This window comes from Phoenix dactylifera, chromosome 18, assembly GCF_009389715.1.
Source record: "Phoenix dactylifera cultivar Barhee BC4 chromosome 18, palm_55x_up_171113_PBpolish2nd_filt_p, whole genome shotgun sequence".
Taxonomy (NCBI): domain Eukaryota; kingdom Viridiplantae; phylum Streptophyta; class Magnoliopsida; order Arecales; family Arecaceae; genus Phoenix; species Phoenix dactylifera.
The window spans coordinates 949,866-977,790 of NC_052409.1; the positions used below are offsets into that span (position 1 = coordinate 949,866).

General features: G+C 38.3%; 4 protein-coding genes and 1 non-coding gene across 8 annotated transcripts; 3 read left to right on the top strand and 2 right to left on the bottom strand.

The window, feature by feature from the left end:
* Positions 1-3,025: 3,025 nt before the first annotated feature.
* Positions 3,026-6,649, bottom strand: LOC103706948 (2-(3-amino-3-carboxypropyl)histidine synthase subunit 1). 3 transcript variants are annotated; one of them, XR_604063.3, is made up of 3 exons: positions 5,177-6,648; positions 3,490-3,556; positions 3,026-3,327 (listed from the first exon to the last, which is right to left on the bottom strand). XR_604063.3 is itself a non-coding variant. In XM_008791231.4 (3 exons), exons 1-2 carry the CDS (start codon positions 6,582-6,584, stop codon positions 4,971-4,973), a joined length of 1,467 nt encoding a protein of 488 aa, XP_008789453.1. In that variant the 5' UTR covers positions 6,585-6,649; the 3' UTR covers positions 3,026-3,556; positions 4,948-4,970. The 3 variants fall into 3 exon arrangements, 2 of the variants coding, with proteins under 2 accessions (XP_008789453.1, XP_008789455.1); XM_008791231.4 differs by adding an exon at positions 4,948-5,029 and having other exon boundaries at positions 3,026-3,556; positions 5,177-6,649; XM_008791233.4 differs by having other exon boundaries at positions 3,026-3,556.
* A 74-nt stretch (positions 6,650-6,723) lies between these two features.
* On the top strand, positions 6,724-6,796 carry TRNAF-GAA. Its single transcript has one exon. It is a non-coding gene; the product is annotated as a tRNA-Phe (tRNA).
* Positions 6,797-8,428: 1,632 nt separating this feature from the next.
* On the top strand, positions 8,429-11,768 carry LOC103706950 (60S ribosomal protein L18a-2). The gene is made up of 4 exons (XM_008791234.4): positions 8,429-8,578; positions 9,067-9,182; positions 9,297-9,360; positions 11,150-11,768. Exons 1-4 carry the CDS (start codon positions 8,564-8,566, stop codon positions 11,489-11,491), a joined length of 537 nt encoding a protein of 178 aa, XP_008789456.1. The 5' UTR covers positions 8,429-8,563; the 3' UTR covers positions 11,492-11,768.
* Positions 11,769-12,889: 1,121 nt separating this feature from the next.
* Positions 12,890-22,384, top strand: LOC103706951 (carboxyl-terminal-processing peptidase 2, chloroplastic). 2 transcript variants are annotated; one of them, XM_017842738.3, is made up of 14 exons: positions 12,890-13,139; positions 14,604-14,709; positions 14,821-14,958; positions 15,081-15,230; positions 15,796-15,878; positions 16,015-16,223; positions 17,508-17,576; positions 17,712-17,830; positions 18,540-18,615; positions 18,696-18,737; positions 19,303-19,411; positions 20,138-20,235; positions 20,332-20,425; positions 22,055-22,384. In XM_017842738.3, exons 1-14 carry the CDS (start codon positions 13,014-13,016, stop codon positions 22,178-22,180), a joined length of 1,545 nt encoding a protein of 514 aa, XP_017698227.2. In that variant the 5' UTR covers positions 12,890-13,013; the 3' UTR covers positions 22,181-22,384. The 2 variants fall into 2 exon arrangements, with proteins under 2 accessions (XP_017698227.2, XP_008789458.2); XM_008791236.4 differs by having other exon boundaries at positions 12,891-13,139; positions 14,604-14,736.
* Positions 22,385-23,279: 895 nt separating this feature from the next.
* LOC103706952 lies at positions 23,280-27,104 on the bottom strand. The gene is made up of 2 exons (XM_008791237.3): positions 26,606-27,104; positions 23,280-24,241 (listed from the first exon to the last, which is right to left on the bottom strand). The coding sequence occupies exons 1-2, from the start codon at positions 27,026-27,028 to the stop codon at positions 23,699-23,701; spliced, it is 966 nt and encodes a 321-aa protein (XP_008789459.2). The 5' UTR covers positions 27,029-27,104; the 3' UTR covers positions 23,280-23,698.
* Between the last annotated feature and the right edge of the window lie 821 nt (positions 27,105-27,925).

A 27,925-nucleotide genomic window follows, 5' to 3' on the forward strand; every position in this document is an offset into this window, starting at 1 on the left:
TACCGCATTTGATTTTAAACAATGTATCCGGGTCCCTCACGAGGAAATTGCCTCCTCGAACCCGAATATTTAGCTGCTGGTGGAGAGGCTGCATTTGTTTGAAAAATTTAATAAATTACCTTTTTTTAAATTAAGAATAAATTATATTTATATCTAATAATTTGAAAAATTAACCATCGCCGTTAGTGTTCGCACGGTAGAGGGATGTTCTCCTCCTTAGCATGAAACAGGGGCATCTCCTGTTTGAGGCTAGTTATCTATTTTTTGGAATGAGATGATGATGGAATCGGCCTCATATATGGCGGCGGCGGCGGCAGAGATCGTGGCAAAATGGGAGGCATCTAACCTTTGGCCCTTATGAAAGGAATTGTCTATGCCGACCTTGCCTGGAGGATCACCACCCTCAAGAACCAAGGGGTCAACGACGGCGGCAGAAGGGAAAGGGAAGGGATCGAACGATTTGAGGGCGAAGGAGGACGACGACAACAAGGCGTGGCCATGGAGGTTGGAGAGGGTTTGCTGGAAGGTGCAGGGGACATTGTCAATGCTGGAGAATCCAATCTCCCGTTCGAGGACTCTTCTCCATCTGTCGCCGTCGTCCTTGGTGGTGGTAGCGAGGCTGTCAAAATCATTGTTGTTGGCTTCCTCCTCCATTACGGGAACTCCCAAAACCCACGCACACACCCGTAGCGCACGGAGGCAGAAATTCTTAGAGCTTGTTTGGCTCGCGGAAAGCATTTTTCCTTTTAAAAATATAATTTCTGGAAAACAAATTTCTAGAAAGAATATGCCAAGAAAAATACTTTTGGTATGTTTGGTTGACAATGAAAAAGTGACAAATTTCCAAAGTACTTATGTTTGGTTGGTCATCCACTTTCCTAAGAAAGTTATGTATAATTTCTATTATGCCCTTAATAAAAATTAGGTCTTTAATGCCTCTTTAATGCTTCTTTAATGCTGAAGAATCTTTTTGGGAAAAAATAAAAATAAAATGATTCCACCTAATAGGAAAGTAACTTTTTAATGTTTTTCATGAAAAAACTTTTCCATAAAATGTGAGAATCATATTTCTATGAAAATACAACTATTTCATCTCTCTTCTTTGAAAACTCCAACAAAAAAAAAGACATCTCATTACTTTTCCGTTGACCACATTTTCTTTTTTTTTTTTTCGCGAACCAAACGAGCCCTTAAACTTTCGCTAAGTATGAAGGTGGAGGCAAATGATAGGACCCATCTACCGCTGAGCTGGTTGGTGGAGCCTTGGCGATTCTCTTGCACTCTGAGAGGCATGATTGGCACGTGTCAACATTGGGGGCCTATGCATTTCTTGGATGGAAAAAGATAATTGAATTGCCGTACTCTCCATGTTCTCTCACAAGCTTGGGGGATTTACACGCTTCTTGGATGCAAAAACAAGGTCGACAGATCTACCTTGTGGAAAACTCAACTACCAAGAAATCAATTGAAACATATAGATGTATTAAATTAAATAAATATATTACATTATAAATATAGTTATTTTAAGTAATATTTCCATGAGAAGGAAAAAATAATCAATCATTTTTCTTTTCTTAGAAATTGAAAGGAAAAGAGATATATTCCATTTTATTATTTGATTTGTTGAAACTTTAGTATTTAAGATAATTTAAAATCAATATCTATGTATACTTAATATTACTTATTATTTATAATTTTTTAAGAAAATTAGAAGATTTTTTTTGTTTGTGTGTGTGTAACTAAAGAGTAGCGAAGATTGAAGAATGTAGATTTAAATGATTTAGTAGTACTAAAAATTAAAAATCCATTAATACTCTTGCATATTGTTTTTATAGTATATCCAGCAATTCTATATTTTATTTTCAAATATACTTTATAGTAACATGATTCAATCGATTGATCCAACGATTTCAACAGTAACCCAGTGAAGCAACCACTTGGCCAAGTTGGTCTAGGGTCCATTTGTGGTAAGTAGGATAACTTGGGCAATAATGTGGGATAGGTCAGGTCTTATCATAAATTATTTTATGGGTCTATAACGATAACCGGACCTGCAAGATGACTTTTTTAAACAAGAACAACTATGATAGATCATTGCTGGCATGCCTCTTTTCATATTTTTTTTACCGCTCCATGATGGTGAGTGAAAAAATTAATTTTAGACCCTATATTAGTTCTCAATTCATTTAAGATGGATCTCCATCAAAGTAAATCTATTTATGCATCTCTTTAAATTCTCAAATTTAAGTAACAATAAGATAGATATATTTCTACATCCCTTTCCATTGTATTTCACCTTATTAAATTTGATAAATCAAGAATTAAAAGAGATGCATAACCATATTATCTATAATAAGGATCCATTGTAAAATAAATTCAGAACTAATATAGAACCTAGACGTGAGTCTTTATCACCATCAGATGCTGGAGAAGTTTTTTCATGGAAAGAGATATCAATAATCTATTTTTTATAATTGTTCTTGTCTAAAGAATCTTGTATCATCATGAAGTTGTATAAAAATTCAAGGAAAAAAGGGCCTGCAGTTAATTTATTGCCCTAATTATCTATGTCATCAAATCCATGCAACCATCAGGCCATCCATGCATATATATTTTGTAATGGTAGTTGATCACCTTGTTTTAGTATGCCTGTAAAATGGAGAGCCAAGGGGTCAAATCTATTGAAATATCATTTCAAGAGAACTCTAAATTTTAGAACTGGTTTCGCCGGATAATAAATATACCTTCCTTCTCATACTCGGAGGCAGCTATTTAGAAATTCATAAAATCACTTTTTATTCTCATTTGAAAAAAGAGGCAAAGAAGTAAATCACGCCAAATTATTTTTTCATCCTTGTAAGATAGCACTGTAAAAAATCTCATGCCCAAGAGAAAACACCTTGGATTATTTATCTCCTCTCTCCCGATCCAACTTCTTTTTTTTGTTCTTTTTATTTGTTATTCTGATCTTAGCCGGTGGGTGATGCAGAGATGTTATAGCTGTATGATAATGGAAGCAAGAAAATAAAGCACAACACAAAAGCCTGCACATGCATATTACTGGTAATTGAAATGTCCAGTGAATTTTTCATCTTCTAACCTGAAGGTTCCTTTCGACCAAGTGAAGTTTCTTCCGGGCTTCAGGGAAGGCAGGATGTTAACATGGAGATATTGAAAATATAAATGCATGAATTCTACAAAATATCAGACAAAATCTAAGAATACAATAGCAAGCTTCATCATAAACAAGGTCTTGTATGACAAACTTTTAAACTTTCATCCCTGAGGCATTTTGTAGAGCTTTCAAGAAACAGTTGGCTTAAGAATCTGAAATCAAGCGAATGTGAGTTCAATGAATTGGTTTTCTAATCCCATCAAGATGAGAAAAAAAAAAGGGCATGAGAGTTTGCAAAGAGAACAGAAAATATACTGGGATTTGCTTTACTTTCTAAGGTATCTCTACAACTATACTTCACCATCTGCTCTGACCTCTTTTTTAATAATGTTCTGAGCCCAATCAGCAGAGTAGATCTAAGGTTTTATGCATTTCCGGTTCCTGAATAAAAATGCAAAGTACGATCAGAAATACAGGAAAAGCATAAAGCTAAAACCACCGGCGTTAACAAAATTTCAATTGTTTTCAGGAGTCCTGACACAAAATTTGGACCATTTTCATATCAAATATCTAAAAATTATCAAAACAAGCCTTTGAGCCAATAATTTCAGAAATCTTGCAGAAAAATATTGTTGAGAGAATTTACAACTTGGTCTCAAAAAAATAGGCAATCAATTTATGCACCAGATGACATCTGCAAAATGATCAGACTGTAAACAAGTCGACGAGATGCCAATATTGTATATTTACAGATTAAAATAAATAGCTTTTATATGTATACCCCGTGCAACTATTGTTATTTACATAATAGTCGTTTACGTTCCATGGTTGGATTCTATTTATAGGTGCTTGTTTGGGCCTCCATCTGGATAAAGAATAGATCAGAAAAAGAATAGAGTAGTCGATTGGGCCGCCAATTGAGGGAGGTTTAGTGGGGAATAAATCATACAGGAAGGCTTTTATCACCTTGAGCTATGGCATCTATTGTATTTTGATACCTTGAGACTCCTACATAGAGATCTATGCAACCACGGTCGGTTTTTGACCATTCTTCAATCCATCCTAAAACACACACATAGACATATCCACTACCACCAACCTACTCCTGCTTCACTTCATCGCCCCTACTCATTTTGTTAAGCAGCAGCACTGCTGCCATTACAGAGTTCCTTCCCTGTAAACAACATTGTAGCTGTCACTGATTGTCATTTTGACAAGGATGCCACTGCAATTGAATCATGGTGTAAGATATGGTAATCAATAGATTTTTTGGATGCTTGGGTTCCCTATCAAATGGCAAAGAGAGAAATCCACGCATGGCAGATGAATCAAATGAATAAAAGTACTAAAAGAGATAATTTAGCAGGCGGTTAAAAACAAAAAGGTGTACATAAAACTAAAATTTCTAAAGGTATGAAAAAAGGATCAAGTGACATGCATTCAAGGTTGTTGTGGCAATCCAAGAGACTTTTCAGGCATCATAGGCTTAAACTAAAGGGTTGACCCTGAGCTAACTCTTCAAATTTGTGATAGATTACTTATGGTTTCAAGAGGAGGCTCCATGTGTGAGTGATATGCACACAATAAACTATTAATTGGTCGAGACAAAAAGAAAATTGAAAGCTAAATTGCAGAGGAAGTTGCATTGAATGAAGTTTCAAAATCAGGTGAACTTATACAGAGTATGCAAAATACGCCATCAACTTAAATATAAGCACTCTATGCACCTTAGATAACACAAGTGATCCTCCACGGTCATGACTTAAAGTAAAATTGAAAGTGTAAGACCACAAATTTCAGAAGGAATCAGAGATTAGCAAGGTGTAGAATACCCTTAAGTGGTCGTATTTTTCTGCTAGGACAAGCACTGCCAATCATGCAATCGATGATAGTAAGAGCCAATTGAATAGCCATCTGTATTGCCAATCATAGTACATCATATTCACACAATTGAAGACACATTGTAAAGGATATTGCCATCTAACTCGTGCAAAAAAATACATCAATTTGAACATCAATGTACATAAGTTATTTGAAACTTTTACTAAAAGAATTCCTTACCAATATTTCTCCTGGGTCTTCTCTCACTGGTAGAAGTCCTCTTCCTAACATAAGAGCTATTCCAGTCCCCTCCATCCTGAGCATAATAATCCATCGCATAATCTGTTTCTTTACCATAACTATTGCACTTGCAGCCACAGGATCCACCCTCGCAACCACCAGATATCGAACAGCTCTCCTCCTTCTTTGCCATGCGTCCACAGTTAGAATTCTTTGGTTCTGTCCTCCTGTCATTCTCCCACCAACCGGGAACATACCCCAGAGCAATCTCCAGCTCAAATGTCGTCAGAAGTGGCCTTGGGAACCCCTCCCCCCAGTCAATGGAAAGCCGAGGGCAAGCAATCTGCACCCATGCATCGACCGAGTCCCCGAACAAAGCAATCCTCCCCGGTGTAATTTCCGACATCAGCACCACTGAATATTCCAGCCCCTTCTCCTCCATGTGCTCCACCACTCTGTCCAAAACCCTAGTATTCCCCTGTCTGCCTAGAGTCCCAAGAATAACACCCCAATTTCTGGCCTCCCTGGCTGCCAGTATCGCATCTTTCCTCGCCTTCTTCATTCCCTCATGGTCATACTGTTCCAAGACGAGCACGCCGAGGTAGGGATCGTACCGGAAAGCCCGGATCCCCGGATTGGCGATCATGAACGCCTCGAGATGGAACCGACCGTCTGCGACGAAGACGAGATCCTCCATCCCCCTGCTCTTGGGGATCGTAGGGGCCGTGCACCCGAGGACCTCCCCGGCGGAGAGCGGCTTAGCCTGGGGGACGGTGATGTCATACCCCTCGGAGGACAGGATCGATTTGGCGGCGTGGACGGCGGCAACGAACTGGACGGTGCCGGCGAGGGCCAGTTTAGAAGATGGGGGGAAGGCGGAGCGGACGGCAGCGGCGAGGCGTTGAACATCGATGCGGATGTCGACGAAGACGTAGTGGGTGGGGAGGCGGGCGGAGGGGACGGGGACAAGGCAGGAGTGGCCGTAGTGAACGAGGAGGTCGGCTTGGAGAGCGGAGGCGGCGAAGTCGTCGAGGCAGCAGGCGCCGTAGGTGGGGTCGGCGAGGACGAGGATGTCTTCGGCGGCGGCGGAGGAGGAGCGGAGGATGTCGGCGAGGGGGAGGGCGTACATAAGGAGGCCGTCGGGGAGCTGGAGGACGACGCGGCGGGCGGCGGAAGAGACGACGCGGTGGACGGTCTTGTGGATCTCGAAGTCGTAGTTGGAGGGGAGGAGGGCGGCGGCGGCGTTGAGCGCTGGGTCCGACAGGATCTCCAACGGGATCTGGCTCTTCACGAACCGCTTCGGGGCTGGCTTCTTCTTCGTCGTCGGCTTCTCGCCGCCATCGTCGGATTTAGGGCTAGGGTTTGGACGAGCGGAGAGAGGCAGGTTCGAATTGCTGACGTCCGCCATATGCGCTGCTCGATTCAGCTGCAGGTTTTTGAAGGGAGTTTATTCAAGCTTCTGAAGGCGTTTGAGGAAGTGAGCATCTTTAATCCAACCGATCTACAATATGATTCGTCATTTATTATTAAAAACACAGTTTTCAGATGCGGGGATAGCTCAGTTGGGAGAGCGTCAGACTGAAGATCTGAAGGTCGCGTGTTCGATCCACGCTCACCGCAATAATTTAAAATTTTATCAATTAATTATATTCAAATTTTAAATTAAATTTCAAATTGTAAATGAGTGATTTTTGAATCTTACTTCTGACTAATCTAACATGTTTAACTAAATTATTTTGGAGCAATTTTCTATACCAATAATAATCTTTTCAAAACTAAGATGCGTAGACTAAAATGATGTGTAGCATTAACAACAATCGATTGTTTTAAGCTTTTGTATGGAATGGCATTTTTGACATAAAGTATTTTCTGATACATTGACTACTAAATTTTTTTCTGCACAATTAAAAGTATTATGGTTACGATCAAACAAATAAATGAAATTGCTCCATAGCTATCTCGGATAGATCGATAATTTAAGTAACTATGATCGGCTAAGTAGATGATGCCGGTTTGCATGATTATGAAGTGCACTGGGATGTAAGGTTGCATGCTTTTATGCATCATGCTAAAACATGTTACTCATGTTTTAAAATCCAACTCGAGTTGGTTCCATATTCAGTGTATGTGCTATTATCATTAATCCCTATAATATATATTTTTTTCTATACTAATTCAACCTAAACTGGGTTGCTGCATTCTGGTTTGAACACAACACAAGCTCAATGAGGATCTGTAGTATCTAAACCTATTTGATTGGAATTGGCCTAGATTCAATTATTCCATGCTATAGGCTTTTTTAAAAAAAATGGAAGGCCCGTTTAGGATTTTTCTGTGGACATGCATAATGCATTATGGTTGTACGAACTATGATTGTACCCTCACATTTGTATTGTTCATAATTTTTGCAAGGTTTTTGAGTTTTTTTACTCTTTTCCCAGATTCACGATATAGATTTGAGAACCTGATTGAATGCGTGTTTTTCCTTAAAGCATTATTTACATTTCATGATTTTGCAATTCTATTTACCCATGTTAAATAGCCACCAATACATGATGAGAGCAATGGCAAATATATCATATTATAACAATGGTCTAACTGTTCATGCACAATATGCTGTGGCCAGTGACAATATCCACAACTAGATTGAGACTCAATTACAAAATGAAATTTTTCAAGTTCATAATTTCCTCGCATGGTGTCTTTTTCAAACATGTTAGGCAAATGAAGCTTTGCTCTAGGGGTACGACTGCTCCTCAGAGTTTGTCGTACCTCGTCGATAGAAGGGTTTTTTGATATTTTGCATTTGAAACAGAATCAAAGGGAATTTCTTTCCCTTTGGAGGGTGATAATACTTTGACCATATCATCCAATCCAAAAGGAAATAGATGATATAATAGTAGAAAATGTTGATGTAAGTGTTGATATTTAACCTCTTTAATATAATTTCTTTCTCTATTCTCTATATTGACACTTGACAGGATCAAGTAGTAGACTAGTGGGTAGTAGAGAGGTGCCCCCTTGTTCAAACCTCTTTCTTTTGATCATGGCCTAATCGCATGGTGGCATAAGAATTTGATCCGAACTCGCTTTTAATGGAAAGAAATGGGCCCGTACCAACTCAATCAATTGACTCGATATGCTCGCCATGAGCGTCTCCATAAGGCTTCCAAAGCCCATCCGGCCCAGCTTTATTCGGTCCAACAGGCCCACATGCCATTATCGTAATTCCCTTGAGAAACATGTCCTGGAACGGAGAAAACGCGAAGCTAGGGTTTGCCGCTAGGGTTTCTGAATACATTAACCTCCTCGTTTCCTGCAGAAAGAGAGTTTCTCTGAGGGCGGAGGCGGTGCGTCGTTGCAGCAGCGTCGGAGTTAGCGAGATCGATGGGCAACTTCAGGGTAAGATCACTCCCAAACCTAAAGAATTCTCCTTTTCTTCTCTCCTCTTCCGCCGCCGCCTCCAAAATACTGGAGATTGGATCGAAAAAGATCACGATCTCCCGGACCGCTGGTAGCTCTCGATGGATCGCTAGATAGTAGGCTCCATTCGGCCCCATACACCTGAAGCATCTCTGGTTTCGAAATGCCGCCGATCTTTGGATCGGGTTTGATCTGAGTCCATCAAGATTTCGTGTGCAATTTAGTCAAAATTGCGTGACTTTATCAAAGAAAGGTTTTACCAAGAGTGATGAGCCCAACCCATCTCCGAATGCCATCATTTTTCTCTTTTTTGGGTGTATGGATTGGGATTTATGAGCTTTTTTCTCTATTATTTTTAATTGTTCTTTGAGTTAGGTTTTCCTTTTCTGTTTTTTTCGTTGTTAATTTTGTCGTTTCTGGCTGAATATTGATTGTTTTCATGGTGATGGATGGGATTTGGGGGGCAGTTTCATCAGTACCAGGTGGTGGGTCGAGCCCTCCCGACCCCGTCGGATGAACACCCCAAGATTTACCGCATGAAGCTCTGGGCTACCAACGAAGTCCGAGCTAAATCCAAGTTCTGGTAACAAGGAATTCTCGCTTCAACCTTATTTCCCGCCTTCCTAAGCATATTTTGTTTCCGCTTTTTCTTTCTCATTAAGTTGTATTATCTTTTGGTACATTTTAAAAATTTCAGGTATTTCTTGAGGAAGCTGAAGAAGGTGAAAAAGAGCAATGGACAAGTGCTCGCCATTAATGAGGTTAGTTCGTTCATTTTTTTCTTGATCTTCACTCTCTTCTTATTTTCAAACTTATGCTTATTGAAGTTTTGGTGATTGTTCTGTGTCTTTTGAGATGTGACTTTTAGTCCTGCCGTAAGTGTGTAGTTTGGCACAAATTATGTTCTGATATGATTATATTTAAGTATTGATTGGTGCATCTCCATGTCTCTAAAGTTTCAACTGAATCATCACCTATACCAGCATACATATGTTGCTCTGTTTTGGCATAAGTTGATGGCTGTTGCTGTCTTTCACTTGAGTTAAGATGTTTTGCGGAATGATGAACATTGTAGGAATTGCCCACTGTCATTGTTAAACTCAGGCGTATATGATTTAGTATTCCATTGTATGACTGAATTTGCTTTGACGTCTTAGTCGGACCAGGAGACCATGGTTCCTTTGTTAGTTGATTGTGATAGTTGGATTTAATTTGAGCTATTCTTTCCATGATTACATCCTTAGATACATTGTTTGGATCTTAAATTCTTGTCTACGACAAGAACACGGGCTCTATGATACTTTTCCTAGATGCTTTCAGTTCCTTTGTTTTGCTAGCATTGCTCCTTTACTGATTTTCAGGTAGCTGAACTACCTGGGGTCAGTTTTACTTGATTTTGTCTTTCATTTTATTTGCAAATAGAAATGTATGAATAAAAGTGAGGTAGGACAGAGCATACTTGCTTTTCACCTTAGCCAATTTCTGATAATCTACCCATTCAGAACATTTTTTAAAAGGAAATTGCTGTCCTGCTGTGAAGATTGACATCTCTTCTTCTTTTTGGAGGGATAAAATTTATATTGAGAATGGATATATCTAGTTAGAGTCATATACATGCCCTGGGTTTGCTATGCAAGATGTGTAACTGTTAGATAAGGTGGTCAGACACCAGGACATGGACAGATATGCCTATCGAAATATAGGTTCTTGATTAACTTAGTTTTGGTGAGCTTTGTGGTTGAATTTTTGGAGCCGAAACCAATCAATTAGTAACCATAAAGGAAAAAAAATGAAAATAGAAATCTAGAAGATACAAAAATTTGTTTACTTGTAACTGCCCTTGTTGGGGTATCATCTGCTGTTGTTTATGCTTTGTTAGTAGCTTTTCTTTTACAGTTCTCTTGGTGGATTAGTACTCAGTTGAACTTCTTTCCCGTATAATATTTTATCTATTAAATGATGAATCTGGATATTGACAATGCAAAGAGGCATATTGTTAACAACCATGCAAAAGCAAGTTTTAGGGATCCTTAAAAGACATTGCTTGTCCTGCCCGTTTATTTTATTTGGGTAATTATTGATGTCTTCCTGTTCATTTCCTAACCATTTCTCCCTACATTGACTACGTCGTTGCATGTAACCCTTTGATAGGGTTGATTATGAACTTTAAAAAGTTGGTCAGAAATGGCTGATCGTGGCTGGATGATTATAAGTACTTTCAGCTTCTGGTTGTCATTGTGTTACAACCTGTGAACGCTCAATCAGAACCTGTGATAAATGCCATTGTTTTATTCATGTTATTATATTTCAACTCAAAGTTTTTATTTTTTTTCTAAAGCATCTTGGAACTTTGTTCAAAATATTCAATCGAGATATGCAGTGTTTTGTCTTAGCATTGCCCAGAATTTTAAGTTGCTGGTATGCCTCTGACATCCATGGAACTTGGTGGGATTGTCTTTGGGAAAATTAGATCCTACAACTCCCTTAGTTATTCTGGTTTGTATTGATGCCTATAAACTAATTTAGAGCTGCTTTATGATGTGAGGCCAGATATTTGAGAGGAAACCAACAAAGATCAAGAACTATGGCATCTGGCTGAGGTACCAGAGCAGGACTGGTTATCACAACATGTACAAGGAGTACAGGGACACCACATTGAATGGTGCTGTTGAGCAGATGTACAATGAGATGGCATCCCGTCACCGTGTCAGGCACCATTGCATTCAAATCATCAAGACTGCTACAATCCCTGCCAAACTCTGCAAGCGTGAGAGCACCAAGCAGTTCCATGATTCAAAGATCAAATTTCCCCTTGTCTTCAAGAAAGTCAGGCCCCCTACCAGGAAGCTGAAGACCACCTATAAGGCCTCCCGCCCCAATCTATTTATGTAGGAGAGTAAGCGGCGAGCACGTTCCCAAATGTTTTCTTTTGGGTATGCTCCAGATTTTCTTCGTTTCATGGATTGTTGGATTTTGTGAGTCTCTTCCAGAGGTTAAACATTGCAATTCGCTTTTCTGTTTTTGGGTAGGAGCTTTGTGTAAGACCTTCTAAAGTGGTTTAGTTGATTTGCTGCAACTATGGGTAACAAGTTGTTTTTCACTATATTTTTTGGCATAAGTCTGTTTGACTATATTGTATTGGTAGCACGAACGAGTCATTGTTCCTTTCTGAGTTCTGGTTTTCTGGGTTCTCTTCTCCGCAGAGTGCAGGGAACTAAATCAGAATTTATCATTTTGCTGCATTGCAATTAGGTGACTGCGAAATAATTTCAAGAACCATGCCCTTTGGAGACAGAAATTTGAACATGAGGTTCAAGACGGATGCGTGGTGTTTATCTTGGGAGCAAAGAATGTGTGTTGTTTATGATTTTTTTTTCCTACTTGTTGAACGATGATGCAAGGAGTTGATGATTCAATCATATTAATTGCGTCATTGAGCCTCTGTTTGCCCAAGTGATTGCTCTGGAGGTTTTTTGAGCCCTCCTGGGGACTGAAGGGGGATGATGTAGACTGAATTGTCGAAAAGATCGTCAGCAGTAATTGCAGGTGAAATTGTAACCATGTGGTGGGATCTTGCTCATGGTTGAATGTTGGATTGAGCGTAGGAGATACTGGAATGGAGATTTGGTGCGGTCTGTGGATGATGAAAAGTTGTGATTCCTTTCAGGCCGTACGGACCCTCATGGGATGGTGAAAAGTTGTGATTTTTTTTAAGGCCGTGCATGTGTTTTGGAAGACATGCTATGTAGCTATTTCTCCATCTTTGCCGTTGCACCAAAAATAAATGAATAAAAAAAGATAAAAATTTTTAATATGTTAGGAAAGAAATGTCTTTCATTTGGCCAGGCGTGGGCGGTTCGGATAGGTGCTTTTTTTTTTTTGGGTTAAAAAAAAGAGGAAGGAGGGAGGAAGAAACAAGCTTATTCCCGCGTAGCAGCTTTCATCCTGCCAGAAGAATGTTCAATGCGGGCAGAAATGATCGTATGTTGGGCATCCCAACCGGTTTTACTCATATTCTCCCCATCTGTGGGCCTGATTCAATTATCCTTCTGGGTTCCGGTTTCTGGGTTCCGGTACGAATATCACGTATGAGTACATCACATCTAGCACCAGTAAGACCTCCATATTCTAGCAGAGAGTATTCAGTTTTCATAATTTAATCGATGCTCATGTATTTTAAACTCAAAACCATTTGATTGAAAGTAAGAATAGGCTCCTATTTGGCCACCACCACAGTGGCTCGGATACGTGCTTTTCCCCGCCCAATCGGACCGAACCTAAAGGCCAATTCGTGCCGGCAAATAAGGTCTCTCCTCTCCGCCCCTCAGCGTTCGGCCGCTATTCCCTGAAGGCAAGAGAAAGCGATAAGCGGGGAGTCGCTTGGGCAAAAGCGAACTCCCACTCCCCCAGGTGAATGGAGGCCGTCGCCTCCTCCTTCGCCTCTCGCCCTCTCCCTCTCGTCTTCTCCAGCACCAGGATCAACAACTCCCAAATCCAGCGCCGATTCTTTCCCACTCGAAGGCCTCTCCCCAATCCTCATGTAAAGTTCGCATCTTTTCCTTTCTGTTCTATCAATTCCCTTTTTTGTTTCTCTGGTTTCTTCTGCTATAGGGTTCATGAAAGAGATGATTCTTCGGATATTCCTATTGAAATTGTTACCGTAACATGAGTTTTTTCCGTTTCAGTGCGTTCTTGATCTTATATCTGGGAGTGCCCGATAATTTTGGTGATAAAGCTTAGAATTTTATAGCATGGTAGGGAGTTGGATTCCAGATTTAAAATTGAAAATGGTGTGAATAACTAGGGTTAGCGGTAGGCCGTAAAAGCATATCTGATCTGAGTCGGCCTGATTCCCCCCCAAAAACGGAAAGAAGTGGAAGAAATAGAAAAAGGAGAAAAGTGAAGAAGCTGCTGGGAAAAGAAGCGGCGGGAAAGAAAGGGGAAGAATGATCATATGTAACAACTTACAGCTACTGCTTATTTTTATGTGCTTTGCCTACCCTTCTCCTTGTGTCCTGATTGCTTCTTGCAGGAGGGCGAGAAACAGAAAACAAATGAGAAAGATTAGTAAAAGAGACTATAGAGAAAGGAAAAGAAAACTGTAAAAAAGATGTTGTTATTCCTCTTCTGTTACAGAATTTGCCTCTTCTTTGAATTCTTGAAATCAGGGCTATTTACTGAAAACAATTCCACAGCTTTTTCACAAACAAGCCTCATGTAAAGATAGAAATTCTATACTACTTTTTTTCATAAACCCTTTGCCTAAATTGCGGTCTTGATCCAATACCCATCAAAGCCTTTGTATCAAAAATTTCCATCAAAGCCTAAATTCACGTTTTGGAAAAAGATGGTCCCTTATCCAATTTGGGATCCCATGAATGGCCCAATCCCTTGCCAGCCACACCTAACCCCCGTGAATAACACCAATACCCTCCTCCCACATCATTCTGGGAGCTGGTTCGTGTTGAACCCTGTAGTAATATCCTTCAATGAAAAGGATATATACAAACATACCCAAGTCTAAATGTTCTTTATACCCTGTTCTTGCTTTCTTCTACAAATTCCAATTCTGTGATCATAAATTATGTAGGCCATCATCTAAATCATGGCTACTTCAGAGTTTTGAGTCTTTTGACCATGTCTAGACATCAAAGCTAGGGCTCTTCCCATTCACATAACTTTTTGATTATTTTTTGTACTTTTTTTTGGCAATCCTGGACATTTTATAAGTTTAACAAGTCTATCTTGATGAATGGTGGGGCTCACCAACATACCACAAGATCAGGATATCTCCATGCATGTTCGATTCATGTACATACATTACTCCTGTTGTTTCAATATTCCATGCTGTGAACTCATCAGAATTCGGATTATTCATTTGATTGCAAATTTTAGGGTTCATGTTTTCCTACATTCTAATGCATTTTTAAGAAATAACATGCTTTTGTATGTGAGAAGTATAATACTTTATCGCTCTCACACATTTAATATGGTTCTTCTTCAGTTCACATGGAAATTTCGGGTGTCAAATACCATCCGAGGGTATTCTGTTAGTCCTTTATGGTGTGCAATCTGCAACTTCAGTGGAAGAACGAAATATCTGAAAGCAGTTAAGGGTGCCGAAGGAACTTTTGCATGTACCTCCCTATTTCGTACATTGCAAAACTTGATTGTATCTTCGTGGAATGTTTCATGACTAGTCAACTATGGTAATCTTGCAGGTTGTGGTATCGACATTCACCAAATAATAAGTTGGCGGGAGAAATTCAAGCATAATATTTCTATTATTTTTGTTCGCTTGGTAACATGCATTATGCTTTTTATATCGGTTTATCTAATTGTCAGTAAGACTCCATCAGGTAACCACACAGCCAAAAAGTCCATTGCCTTTTGCATTTTTTAACAACAGAGAAGCATATTTTATATGCTATCTCTTGAAGTATTATTATAAATGAATATCTTGTAAATGGTTTGGATGCAGGGGCACTCACAGAAGAAAATCTCCTTTTCTTGGAAGCATGGAGAACAGTTGATCGTGCATATTATGACAAAACTTTCAATGGACAAAGTTGGTTTCGTTATCGAGAAAATGCACTTCGAAACGAACCAATGCATACACGGGAGGAAACCTGTACTATTTCATCTTTGTATAGGCTTTTTTTTAGCTTTTATGCAATTCATATTTATATTTATGCTGGACATAAGACTAACCATGAGCTGCCACATGAATAGATGAAGTTGCATGTGATTAGAAGATAAAAAACTGCAGTATGTCAATTAATGGATCTCAAGATGTAGAATGATCTTGATTGGGTATGCATAAAAACCTATTAACATGTGGTGATTGTGATTTAGTGTTTTATTGTTTCTAAAGTCTAAACATCAAGTAGGTTCTATACTTACTGCAAGAATCAACGTGTATTGCCAAGTTTTAGAACTACGAAGAACCTAGGGTACTATGAAGAGCTTGGGCTAAGGTTAACTCTTCATAAAGCAGTTATATGGATATTGTAGTCGGAACATTTAGTGTACTCTTGTTCTCTTTTAATTGTAATGTGTTATAGGAGTGTAACACAGGACTTTGGCTGTTGACAGAAATTTGTTTCATTTCTGATATACATGCAGTGCATTGTTTTACTGGTCTAAAATATATCATCTTGATTCTAGTTAAACTATGGTAACTTGTTTCTCCCCAGATATGGCAATTAGGAAAATGCTTTCAACATTGGATGATCCTTTCACTCGATTCCTAGAACCTGAGAAATTCAAGAGTTTGCGGGTATGACTTTCATTTGCATATGTTATTATGTGATGTCAAGAGAATTTCACACTTGTTTTGCTGATTGTTGATGTTGTAGATTCATAATATACTTTGAAGTTCCATTTTGAGACCTATATGTATTTTTTGAAGGCAGTCTGGCGCTCAAGGTGCCCTCACAGGTGTAGGGTTGTCAATTGGCTATCCTTCGATGCTTAATGGATCAGCTACAGGGCTTGTTGTAATATCATCATCCCCAGGAGGCCCTGCCAGCAAGGCTGGCATTGTACCTGGAGATATTATCTTAGCAATTGATGACACAAGTACAGAAGACATGGATATATATGACGCAGCAGATCGCTTACAGTAAGGATTTCAATTTAACATAAATTATCTGTTTTGCTGTTTTATAACTATCTTATGCATATAGTTGTTTTTGTTTATTAAACAAGTTTTCTTATTTGTGACTGAGGGCATATTTGATTGTCAACATCTGGTTCTGGCTGAAGCTCAAGTAATTAAGATTGCACCTCTCACGTTTATGTAAAAGTTGTCTGCTGGTCTTCATTAAGTGTATAATGTAGTTCTTCAGGCTCTTGAAATTAGGTGGTAAGGTCCTTTGGCTGTTTACAAGCTTGTAGCTAGATTATTGAGGAGTTGTACTTGCCTAAGGACTCAAGCAAACAAGATGAACATGGTAGAGATGAAATGTTTAGATCAATTGTGGTAGAACTAAGAAGGATGAATGACGAAGGTGTATATCAGAGGAGTAGGATTTATACTATTTGAGGATTAAATGATAGAGGTTTGTGCAATGAAGATGTGAGAATGTGGTAAGAAAATGTGCTCAACACTATGTTGAATTGTTTGGCAGGAAGATACAGACTATGTCAACATGGGCAGAAGTTGTGACAAAGGCTTCTAAAAGGGCAAAAAAGAAGGGTTGGGTTGGGGTGAAGCCTTCATCGAGCAGATTGAACAACACCTTTTTATGTTTATGTCTATTCTTTTAGCATTAGGGGTTCAAAATTTCCTTGATGATAAGGTGCTTTTTATTAACCTGAGTCCTTAATGGATGACACCCTGACATTCCAAAGTTGCAAAAAAAGCCACTGGTTTAGAATTTATTAACTATTTATCACTTCATTATCATTAAAAGCTTTATGTTATGTATTGGGCGTACTACTTTTGAACTGTTTATTGTGTGTGCTTGTGTGTGTGTATTAAGACATAATCCTTTAAAACATAGAAACCTAACTCATAATTGTAAGGCTCTCTAGCATAAGTTGTTTTTGCTGCCTTGTCCTGCTTTAGGTTACTTATGATGTTTCACATATGAATATTAGATAGGGAGATGCTTCTTAATAACACGTGGTAGACTTCTCAACAAGGTCTGAAAACCACAGGATGGGACTATACCTGTCACTGACGGGTAACATACAAACCATGGCACATGCCCATACTAGCTCACGATTTTGCTGGTTTGGCCAGTACCTTTTATGGATAAGGGTCAGCATGGATGGTATGTGAAGGCCATGAGGGCTGTCCTGACAATTCTCAAATCCTTGCTTCTCAGTTCTTTGATAAGCTGTTAGTGCTTTTCTATTTGATCATTCCATTTTCTCTTGCTAAACCCTGAGTACTTTACAGGGGTGCTGAAGGAAGCTTAGTGAAATTAGCTATTCGCAATGGATCTGAGATAAGGAATCTAGTTCTTAAGTAAGTTATTCTGTTACTTTAGTGCTCCTTATCAATATATTGTACTTTAATCAGCTATGCTACAATGCTTTAAGCTTGTTTTCTGTTGACTTTTGTAGTTCTTATGTATGCTACATATTTGAAAAATATTTGTAGGCGAGAAAAAGTTACATTGAACCCAGTGAAATCAAGGCTATGTGAAATTACAGGCTCAGGAATCGATGGCTTCAAGATTGGGTATATTAAGCTAACATCATTCAATCAAAATGCTTCAGGTTAGTATTGCTAGATATTATTGCTTTTCATGTGGAATTGTTTTTTTTACTTTTGGTGGAGTTGGGGGGGGGGGGGAGAGTAAGTCGTTAAACTTTTTTCCCTAGCATTTGAAGATTGGAGCCTCCAAGTCCTGCCTTATGGTGAAAATAACATTTTAACTATACAAGCTTCCATGGTCAATACAAAGCAACACCTATGATAGCTAGCTATTATAATGAACATACACATTTTGCTTTCTAGTCAATAAGAATGTTAGTTCATATGAAAACTGAGGCAAATGTTTCACATGGAATTATCACCCATGTTTAACCTACTGATTCATCATTTTTGGTTGTTGGAATGACTATTGCAAATGGCTGAAAGTATAAGTTATGAACTTTCTAAGCTAAAGGATATGTGACCCTCACATGGTCATGTTGGCCCTTGTTAAACATGGATATGAGGTGTCAGACATGGAATTCTGAGAAAATAATACTCCCAGCATTTTCATTTTATAGATGAATCAGTAAATGCATGCTAATGTTCTCATAAGCAGAATGCAAGATTTGGTGAAAACAGTCTTCTCTATAGATGGGTAACCTGGTTGCTTCATGATATTGTCACGACGAGAACTTCTAATTGCTAAAAAATACTAGTAAAGCCATCATGTTGGGGATGTCCATTACATGGTGTAAACAGGTTTTTCCCCCTCCTTTTCTTTTCCTACAGGAGCAGTTAAGGATGCCATTGAGACATTAAGAAACAACAATGTAAAAGCTTTTGTATTGGATCTCCGGAATAACAGGTGACTATTTTTGTAAGAAACATTCATTCTTTTCCACATTAAGTTGCTATGGGATCTTGATATTCAAATCTTTGGTGCAGTGGTGGCCTTTTTCCAGAAGGAATTGAGATTGCAAAAATCTGGTAAGCTTGTTTACATGACTACCCTGTAAAATTATGCGCCTTTTCATATTTTTGATGCTTTAGCCTAACAATTAGATTGATATATACTCTTTTTTCTGCTATGGTTGGGGGATCATTGTCAATGAATGTATATTGTTTGTGTTTTAGGGAATTAATGCTCAGCTATGTGCTTAACTGGTCACAGTACTTTCATCGTGTAAACTTTACTGTGTCATCTGATACTTATGGCATTTTCCATCTGAGTGTCCAACAAGTGTATGTACATCCATCAGATGTGAGGATGACTGCAGAGGCAGACACTTATTGAGTCAGTAATGACGAAAATTTTAGTAGAAGTACAAGTCTCTTTGCACTGGTTATTGAATTTTAGAATCATTTTTTTATTTTATTTATATATTTATTTTTCATGTGTCTGTGTCTGTATATGAGGGCACATGCCATGTATAAGTAAATATCAGGTTTCAGTTTTCCAGTTCAGACTAGCAGGTCTTGTTTTGGAAATCAAGTTGATTTGACCATCTTATGCTCCATTACAAATTTTAATTTCTTCCTTCTTGCTGATTAGGCTGGAGAAAGGTGTAATAGTCTATATATGTGATAGTCGTGGCATACGGGATATATATGAGGCAGATGGAAGCAATACGATGGCAGCATCAGAGCCTTTGGTTGTGTTGGTATGGTCTGACCTCTGACCCTACTAATAATTCAAGTTTCAAAACTTTTGACACGACACTTCTTTGAGCTATGCATTAACAATTTGACACTTAAGTAACAACAAGTTTAAATTTTGCTGGTGCTACACATATGATGGGCCATTTGAGTTGGTAACATGCTAAGTATGATCAACTACATTGGGAATGTGCTGAATCAAAAAGTTGGATGTGATGGTGATTTCATGTATGTGTCAAGAGGTCACAAAGTGAATAATGGTTAATAGCAAGATAAATAGTTTGCACAGTGGGACATCTAGTAAGACTTATATTTGAGAATCAATGGCTGATGCATCTTAAATTTTTTTTTTTGTCAATACTCAATCGGTTTAGATGCTTGCAAATGACTTGATTTAGAGGTAAGAAAGTTGCAAAAGTTTAATTTGCTTGTGAAAAATTTTGATGTCATAGATCACATTTTACGATGGCTCATTATTTGAATGGCACATTATGTAACTGGCCTTACTATATTTCTGTTTGATTTTCCATTATGGTTGTAAGTTAAATTTATATATATAGTTGTGATTCTTAGGTGCTTCTGATAGATATTTTAATCTTGCATTTCTCCTGGCAGGTAGTTTATGTTTTCTTTGTGTATTTTTTTTTCCCCGAGCTTGGCAGGGCATTACAATGCTTGGACAAAACTCATTTCGGGGAACTTATTGCTACCTTTTCTTCTGAATTTATTAGGTCAATAAAGGAACTGCTAGTGCAAGTGAGATATTAGCTGGAGCGCTGAAGGACAATAAAAGAGCTGTGTTATATGGGGAGCCAACATTTGGAAAGGGGTAGCTTATGTTGCATTTTTGTTTTTCTTTCTTTATAACATTATGCTCAAATATATATTATTTCTTTCCTTTTAACTTATCTTATTCCATGCACAGGAAAATACAGTCAGTTTTTGAGCTCTCTGATGGCTCAGGCTTAGCTGTCACAGTGGCTCGGTATGAAACCCCTGCTCACACTGATATCAACAAGGTTGGTAACTTTATGCTAGTGAGTGTCATGTTGTTCCAAGAGTTAGCTAAAAACTTTAATATTCAATATGTGGTGGCCTACTAATCACTTAATGCTTAATATGGTTCGTTAATTTTGCTTTATGTGACATATCTGGATGTCAAGATATTAGTGCAGATGTTGCAGGACTTACTGGATGGTTATCATAGTTTGTAATTATGTACTTTTAATTCCTTACAACCAACCAAAAAAAGGTGTCAAGGAGCTTAATAATTTCATTAGATAGCCATATTATGTGGTTCATTAACTGGCACTGAGCTATCGGTCTTGGATATTACTGATGCATGATTTTATCCATTCGGCTAAATGTTTAGTTCTGTTCTGTATGGAAAGCATTCAAGCATCCTCCATGCCAATTCTTAAGTTTCTGATACCTTCTCATTTGTTTAATATATTTATCCCATTAGAGCATTACAACATATTTAAGAGACGTTATGTTTAAGAAACCTACTGACATAACTATGAGACATAGATGACCTTCACTCAGGTTCGTATGAATTTATGTATCTACAATTATTTCTTTTATAAGATATTTTTCCTTTTGTAAGCTTGTGATGTTTTTTTTGGACATAACTGATAATAATTAATTTATCATTTTTTTGTCTTTTAATCATTTTGACTTCAAATGAAGAGCATCCTCTTTACTAAAATAAATGCACATCATATCTAGATGTAAACTCCTCTATCCAAATCCTCTTTTTTGAAGTTTGGACAGCATAATGTCTGAAACTACAGTCTTACTGGTATGCAGCAATTGACTCAATGATCTAATTTTATCAGCTCATTGTGCCAGCCATAGTCGTTCTATTTGACACGTCTACATTTGCAAAATATAGAGAACTCTAGATGGTTGATAGGTTCCTTGAGATTAATCCTTTTGTCAGTAATTGTACATTGATTAGAAAATTATCTTCTGCATCTATTTACAAGTTGATTTGCTAAAGGTATCTTTTTCAATGTTATGCTTTTGATGAAGTAATCTGTAAATGTGATTTGACTAGTTGGATTATACCTAAATTGAAAACTGATAACATACCCTTAGACTTTCTCTTTTTTTAAAAAAACAAAGAAACCTGGCAAGGAGAATGAAGTTGTGGTCAATTGATTTTCTAGCATGTTCACAACATGGTTTGTTTGATATCGTTCAAGTCATACTGATCATCATTCTCCATGAGGTCTTTAGTTTTGTTGTTTAGAAGTATGAGTTCATCAATCTCGCTGGCAGGTTGTTTTGGCTATGCAATTTGTAACTCACTAGAAAATGTCTCATGTATGCACAGGTACTTGCACAAGGAAAGTTCATTACTCTGTATCCTCCTGTACAAGTGACAGAGAGTTTGCTGTTTTTCTTTTCTTATAAGTGGGATATATAGAAAATGTAGTAGGAAAGCACCAGTATTCTTTTTAGTAAGCTTGAGTTATAGAACATGTAGCAAGAAACACTGGTACAAAATTTGATGTGTGTCTAGTGTAATTGATGTCTTTATATGATTGCATGAATATACACCTGTACAAAATTATGCACTCCGCATTTGACACATAATTGTTTTTATAATTGTAATGATGTTCCCAGTGATAAAATTTGACCAGGTTGGCATCATTCCGGACCACACCCTTCCGACATCATTTCCAGTTGATGAAGATGGATTTTGTGCTTGCCTCAAGGACCCAGCCTCCCTTTGCAATCTTAATGGTGCTGAGCTATTCGCAAGATGACCTGTTCAGAAGAAAACTTGAGAAAACTTTACCGTTCTCTTTTTCTTAGTTGTACTGTCATTTGTTTGTTGCTACCATTTGGCAATGATATTATTTTGATGGGCATTTTTTCCTGTTTTCTTGTCCAGTAACGGCTTATGCAGGAATTTTGTACCAGACAATCAAATGAAAGAATTCCCATGGCATGTTATTTCTTGTTCTTCATTTGATATTTCCTTTTAATTGTGTTTTAGAACAACTAGCAAGATATGGCGGCAGAATTTTTTTTTCAAAAAAAAAACTGATGAAATATCACTGGTTTCTCTTGACTGCAAGGAGAATGCATCTTTATTTTTATTTGTTTGAAACTTTGTTTCATAGCTTCCTTGAAGGTAATTCTATGAGATACTGATGGTGTTCTGCATAATTACGGAATTTACCAGCCTAGGTTTGACTGTTACCCCAGGGCTTGCAATTGATTTCTTCTGCCATTGCAATGTTCCAACCACCACAAAAAGGTGGCATAATTTTGTAACTAGTCAGCTATCACGCTCTCTTAATTGCAAAAGGAACACTTCATTTTCCTCCTGACAATTCTGTGATGCCACAGGGGGAGGTAATTTGAGTATGTCTGCATGGGGATGTTCCGAGTTCGTTAGCAACTTAGCATAGCATCTACTATTTCTTTGCATCTGAGACAAAAAATGAATTCTGACGTGCCGTCAGGCTTCTAATGTTTATATTTATTTACCCATCTGGGAATGAAAGCGATCCCTATTGTGGTGCTTAGATCGCCATATCATGGGGTCTTAGTTTATTGGTGGTGGAATGCATCTTCTTATTTTCTACACTATTTCAAGGACCACTAAGTTTTATGGGAGTGATTGAATGCAAACTTCATGTTAGATTGGCAATCCTTCAATTGAGATCGATGGTTGCATGAACAATTACTGGAATATTTGGTGCCAACGAATTCCAACCCATCAACCTCCCTGTCTTCTGTCTCCTCCCATCTCTCTCTCTCTCTCTCTCTCTCTCTCTCTGGGGGAAATCACTCATAAGACGTTACTGGAAGAATGACTGATGTTTGTTATGTTTGGCATGTAATTTCAGTCACAGATAGCAAAAGAAATTAAATTGATCATGTTCTAGCATGTTTTACACCAGTTTATCTTACAGACTGTAACTGAATATCAGAAAGATACTTGTATGATAGACATTTACTTCAAAGATACAGCCATTCCTCCTGAAGATAACAACCCCACCATGTTCCTGATTTCATGGTACTGCTTTCCCAAATTACAAGCATTCGTATAGATCTGGAGCTGTTCAAAAAGAATGAGCAATCTTGATTAAGTAGGATCTGAAATTACAGATGGGTGGGCGAGCTTTTAATTCTCTTGCCCAACACGAATTAATATAACAATTGCTGCTGTTGCTCTTGCTGATCCTCCTCTCGCATTTTATGTGTTTAGGCGCTGATGAGATGCTGGATTATGATGTTCTCATTACCGGGATGCCTGCTGGTCATGCTTCATACTACAGTATCCTAGTCCATGAACCCAAGAATGGGAAAACTGCAATCAAGAGTCTCAAAAACAGAGGTACATCCCTGTATCTTCCTCTCTTCGACAACTTCCCCTTCTTCACTGGCTCACCCTTGGGTGGTGATCTATTTGCTGTAGCTGGTTGCCCTCTCGCAGAACCTTTTCTAGGCTCCCCTTGCCCATCCAGTTCATCCCATCCTCCAAAACTGGGTCTTTGTGAGTCACTCCCCTTAGCAGCAGAACCACCATCTGCAGATACCCACGACTGATAGCCCCGCCTTTCCCTGTAGTCACCACTGCTTTCGTCTTGCCATTGTCCATTAAAGTCACTGGCAGACCTTGCAAATGGCTTCTTCTTGGTCTTGGGCTTGGTTCTTGGCCCTTCGCTTGCCTTACCCCACAACTTATCAATTGCTAGAGAAAGTGCTGACTGTCCAAGAGGCAAAGCCAAGGCCATTAGAAAAGCTTTTGGACCTGTTGCAAGAAGCATCGATGCGATGATAGCTGGTAGCATATAGCCATATGCTTTGAATACCTGCATGGATATTGTGTAACATGTGTAATTAGCAAATGCTGTGTTAAGATCGGACCATAGGAATTCAATTTTATAAAACCTAAGCAGTAAATAACAGCACTATAGTACAACACCAGTATTCACATTATCCAAACATCATGCATCTGATTATGAGCAGAGTCAGCACATGGCTAACTCTTTTTTGTTAAAAAAGGAAAGATTGAATTTACCAACTTGAAAATTTGCATGGTCAGCGATCCTCAAGCAACAAAAGACTACTGAACAGGGGAAGGAAATTAACATATCGATGAGCAAAACTTTAGTTGGCTACTATGCATGATTTGAGAAAGTGATATCTATCAGTTTACAACCATATAAGCCTCGAAAATGATTATTTGAACAGAACCTGCTTAAAACAGACTCCAAACCCTTATAGTTTGGGATTCAATAATATCACCTGCTGAATCACTAATAAAAAAAAAAATCAAGATGCTTCATTTAACCTCCCTCAAGATATATTTAAAAAAAATCGACAGATTACCAATTTATAAATCTTTCCTTGACACAAGTGCAGTAAGTGTGATCGCCAATCCTTGAGTACTTGCTAGCAAAATCTGTGAAATATGATAACCATCCAATAAGACTAAAGGAGCTTCATTTCAATCCCCTGTAACTTCCCACTGCAATATTTCATCAAAAAAAAAAAAACTTTGCACTGCAATACAGTTTTAGAAAGACAAGGAACACATTTTGGAGTTGCCAGACACTTGCGATGCTTATATCTCTTTCCAAAAAATAAACACTTTACTATTCATTTTGGAGAATAAAATTCTCTTGAAACATTTTTCTGCTTTCTGAAATACAAACGAATGACAAAACAAGAGGATCTCAGCATAAGGCTCCATGATTGTTAATTTAGTACCAAACAACTAAGCTGGATTATATCAATATGATGAGATGGTTAACTAGTTCGCCACAAGAAAGAAAGAAAGAAACCTAAAATTCTTAATCTTGGTTATAAGAACCAATAGAAAAGGTAGGTTACACTTAAACCAACTCATACATCATATATGTTGATGCATCTGGTATGCTTGAATCCATATGCTAGGTGCCACAGACAGGAAACTGAGCCGACCAAAAATATACCGCCAACTTGATCTTTTCCTCTTTTATCTGGTGACAAGATGGAATAATGAGAGCCACTACTGCAGAAACTTGAACTAGCGCAATACCATCAGCTTCCACACCATCCAGGCATTTTTCGTATAACCAATGGACCGCAGCAATGATGCTTTGCTTCCCACCTTAAAACCCCTCTATCCTGCAATTCTAGATTCAGTTTAACCATGCTCCCAATTGAAAACAACCTAACTTTCATAGTTCATAGATCTTTGCATCATCCAATTATAAGTAAAATATTCTCCTCAGATATCCCTTAAACCACCATATTCATTTTGACTTTGTCCTGGACGTTCATTCTCTTCTTTATATCAAAGTATAGACCATAACTACAAATGGATTTCATGTAGTCTATGGCTTTCCCTACAATATTTCAATGAAAAATTGCAACTTAAATTCTCTTTCCTCCAAAGAGGAAATAGTCTATGGTTTTCCCTACAATAATTCAATAAAAAATTGTAACTTAAATTCTTTTTCCTACAAAGAGAAAATAGTCTATGGTTTTCCCTACAATAATTCGATAAAAAAAATTGTAACTTAAATTCTTTTTCCTACACAGAGAAAATAGTCCACCGTTTGCAGCCTAGGTCGGTTCTTAAGACGCATCCATATGCTTATATGTCTTCATTGATCTGTTGCAAGAATTCAAGGATTGCATCTCCAATTACTTATATCTTCATGCATCCTTCTTGATTAACCTTCTTACATCCTCTGGTATCTTCCTGTAAGTGACCCTTAAAGTCTCCACCAATATATGTCCATTTCTTGTCCACATCATCATAAATGACATCTTGTTTTAAAGAAAAAATCTTACTTGTCACACATTTACAGTATCCTCTATCTCCATTTCTAATTCAGATTAACTGCTATCGGTACATTGCCATCCCTTTTCTAATTACCCAGCTTTAGTTGGTATTTATGTGCAGAAGCGTACTCTATTTCCAGTATTATCTAGATTCAACTAACTACAAAAAGAAACTAGCTTTTGCTTTTATATCCAATGATTCAGCTTTTTATCAGCGCAGTCAGTCTTAAATCGTCCTATATATCCTACCATCCACTTCAAATTACTTGCATACCAACAGAGAAGCAATCTCTTCGTATTGAATTCATTCGGTGAAAAAAATCTCCGTTATCATATTTTCTAGCGCAAATAAGTAAACATCCAGGGCAAAGAACACTGATAAAGAAAAAAAAAAATTATACCTTGAAGATCCAAATCCTATCCCACAGCGGCTCCTCCACAGGATCCTCATCACCAAACGGATCGAATTCTTCCTCGAGCTCATCGGAAAACTCATCGGACCGCCATCTCCTCTTCCTGCCGCTCCTCCAAGGATCCCCGTCTTCGTCCCCTTCTTCGGCGTCTCGGAACCGGAATCTCCCGGGCCGGACGGACTCCGCGTTTGAATCCCATGAAGCGCCGCGGCGGCGGCGGCAGGGGCAGAGGAAGTGGCGAGCTCGAAACGGTAGCGGATAGGAGGAGAAATTAGGGCTAGGGATAGGAAAAGGGTTTAGGTCGGAGGAAAGAGGCGGAGGGAGTGCGAACGGGGAGGAGAGGAGGCTGGAGAGAATCATGATAGCATCCGCTGGAGAGAGAGAAGTGGCCCCAGGGCCCTGGGCCTCCATTCGAGTTCGAGAGCGTCAAGAGATACTTCTAGCGGATTTATTCGTGTTTTTCTTTTTATTTTTGCCATGTTGCTTGATTTTTGCTGTGCGCATAGTCATATATGTTAGACTGTCACGTATGCAATTACCGCCACATGCACGACATTGAAAGATTATCACCATCCGGTTATTGCCCAATAAGCCGTGCAGTTATTGCTCTTTGATAATTTTGGTAACGGACTCCCACCTAATATCTTGTATAGAAGAATCAAAAGATCCTTAGGTATACTCTTCTTTTTCTACTTTCTATCTTACCTTTAAAAAAATATTATTATTCTTCCATTATTTTTTAGAATTCGACTATATATATATATATATATATTTATATTACTAAAACGGACATTTCATACCTCACGTGCACGAATACACTGAATAGAATCGGGAAACAAAAGGTCCGAAGTGCTCCGGGCATCTCTCCTCCCCAGTCCATAGGGTGCCTCTTTAGAATTCAACTAATTTGAGAATCGAAGAATACCTCTCTAAAAAACTTCCAACAAAAAAACTTGGTTTTCATGTTGGATGTGTGTTATGTAGAACAAGTAGCCACGTCCACACTATTTGCGAGTTCGAAGTTTTTATCTTAGATCTCGGCCAACTTAAATTTTACCTCGGAATAAAACCAACCTCAACTGACCTCGAATTCTAGCAGCACCAACAACATACATATGAATCAATGCCATATACCTACAAAGAGATTGAGATTCAAACGATGAGCATGGATTGTTTTTCGATACCTTTCAAGTATAAATTTTAATGCACGTCGGAATCTTGATTTGAAATTTTGTGCTTGATCAACTTTACATATTGTTGTGGCTTCGGGTTTAATCCATTTATAGAAATGATATGATTTTCCTCTTG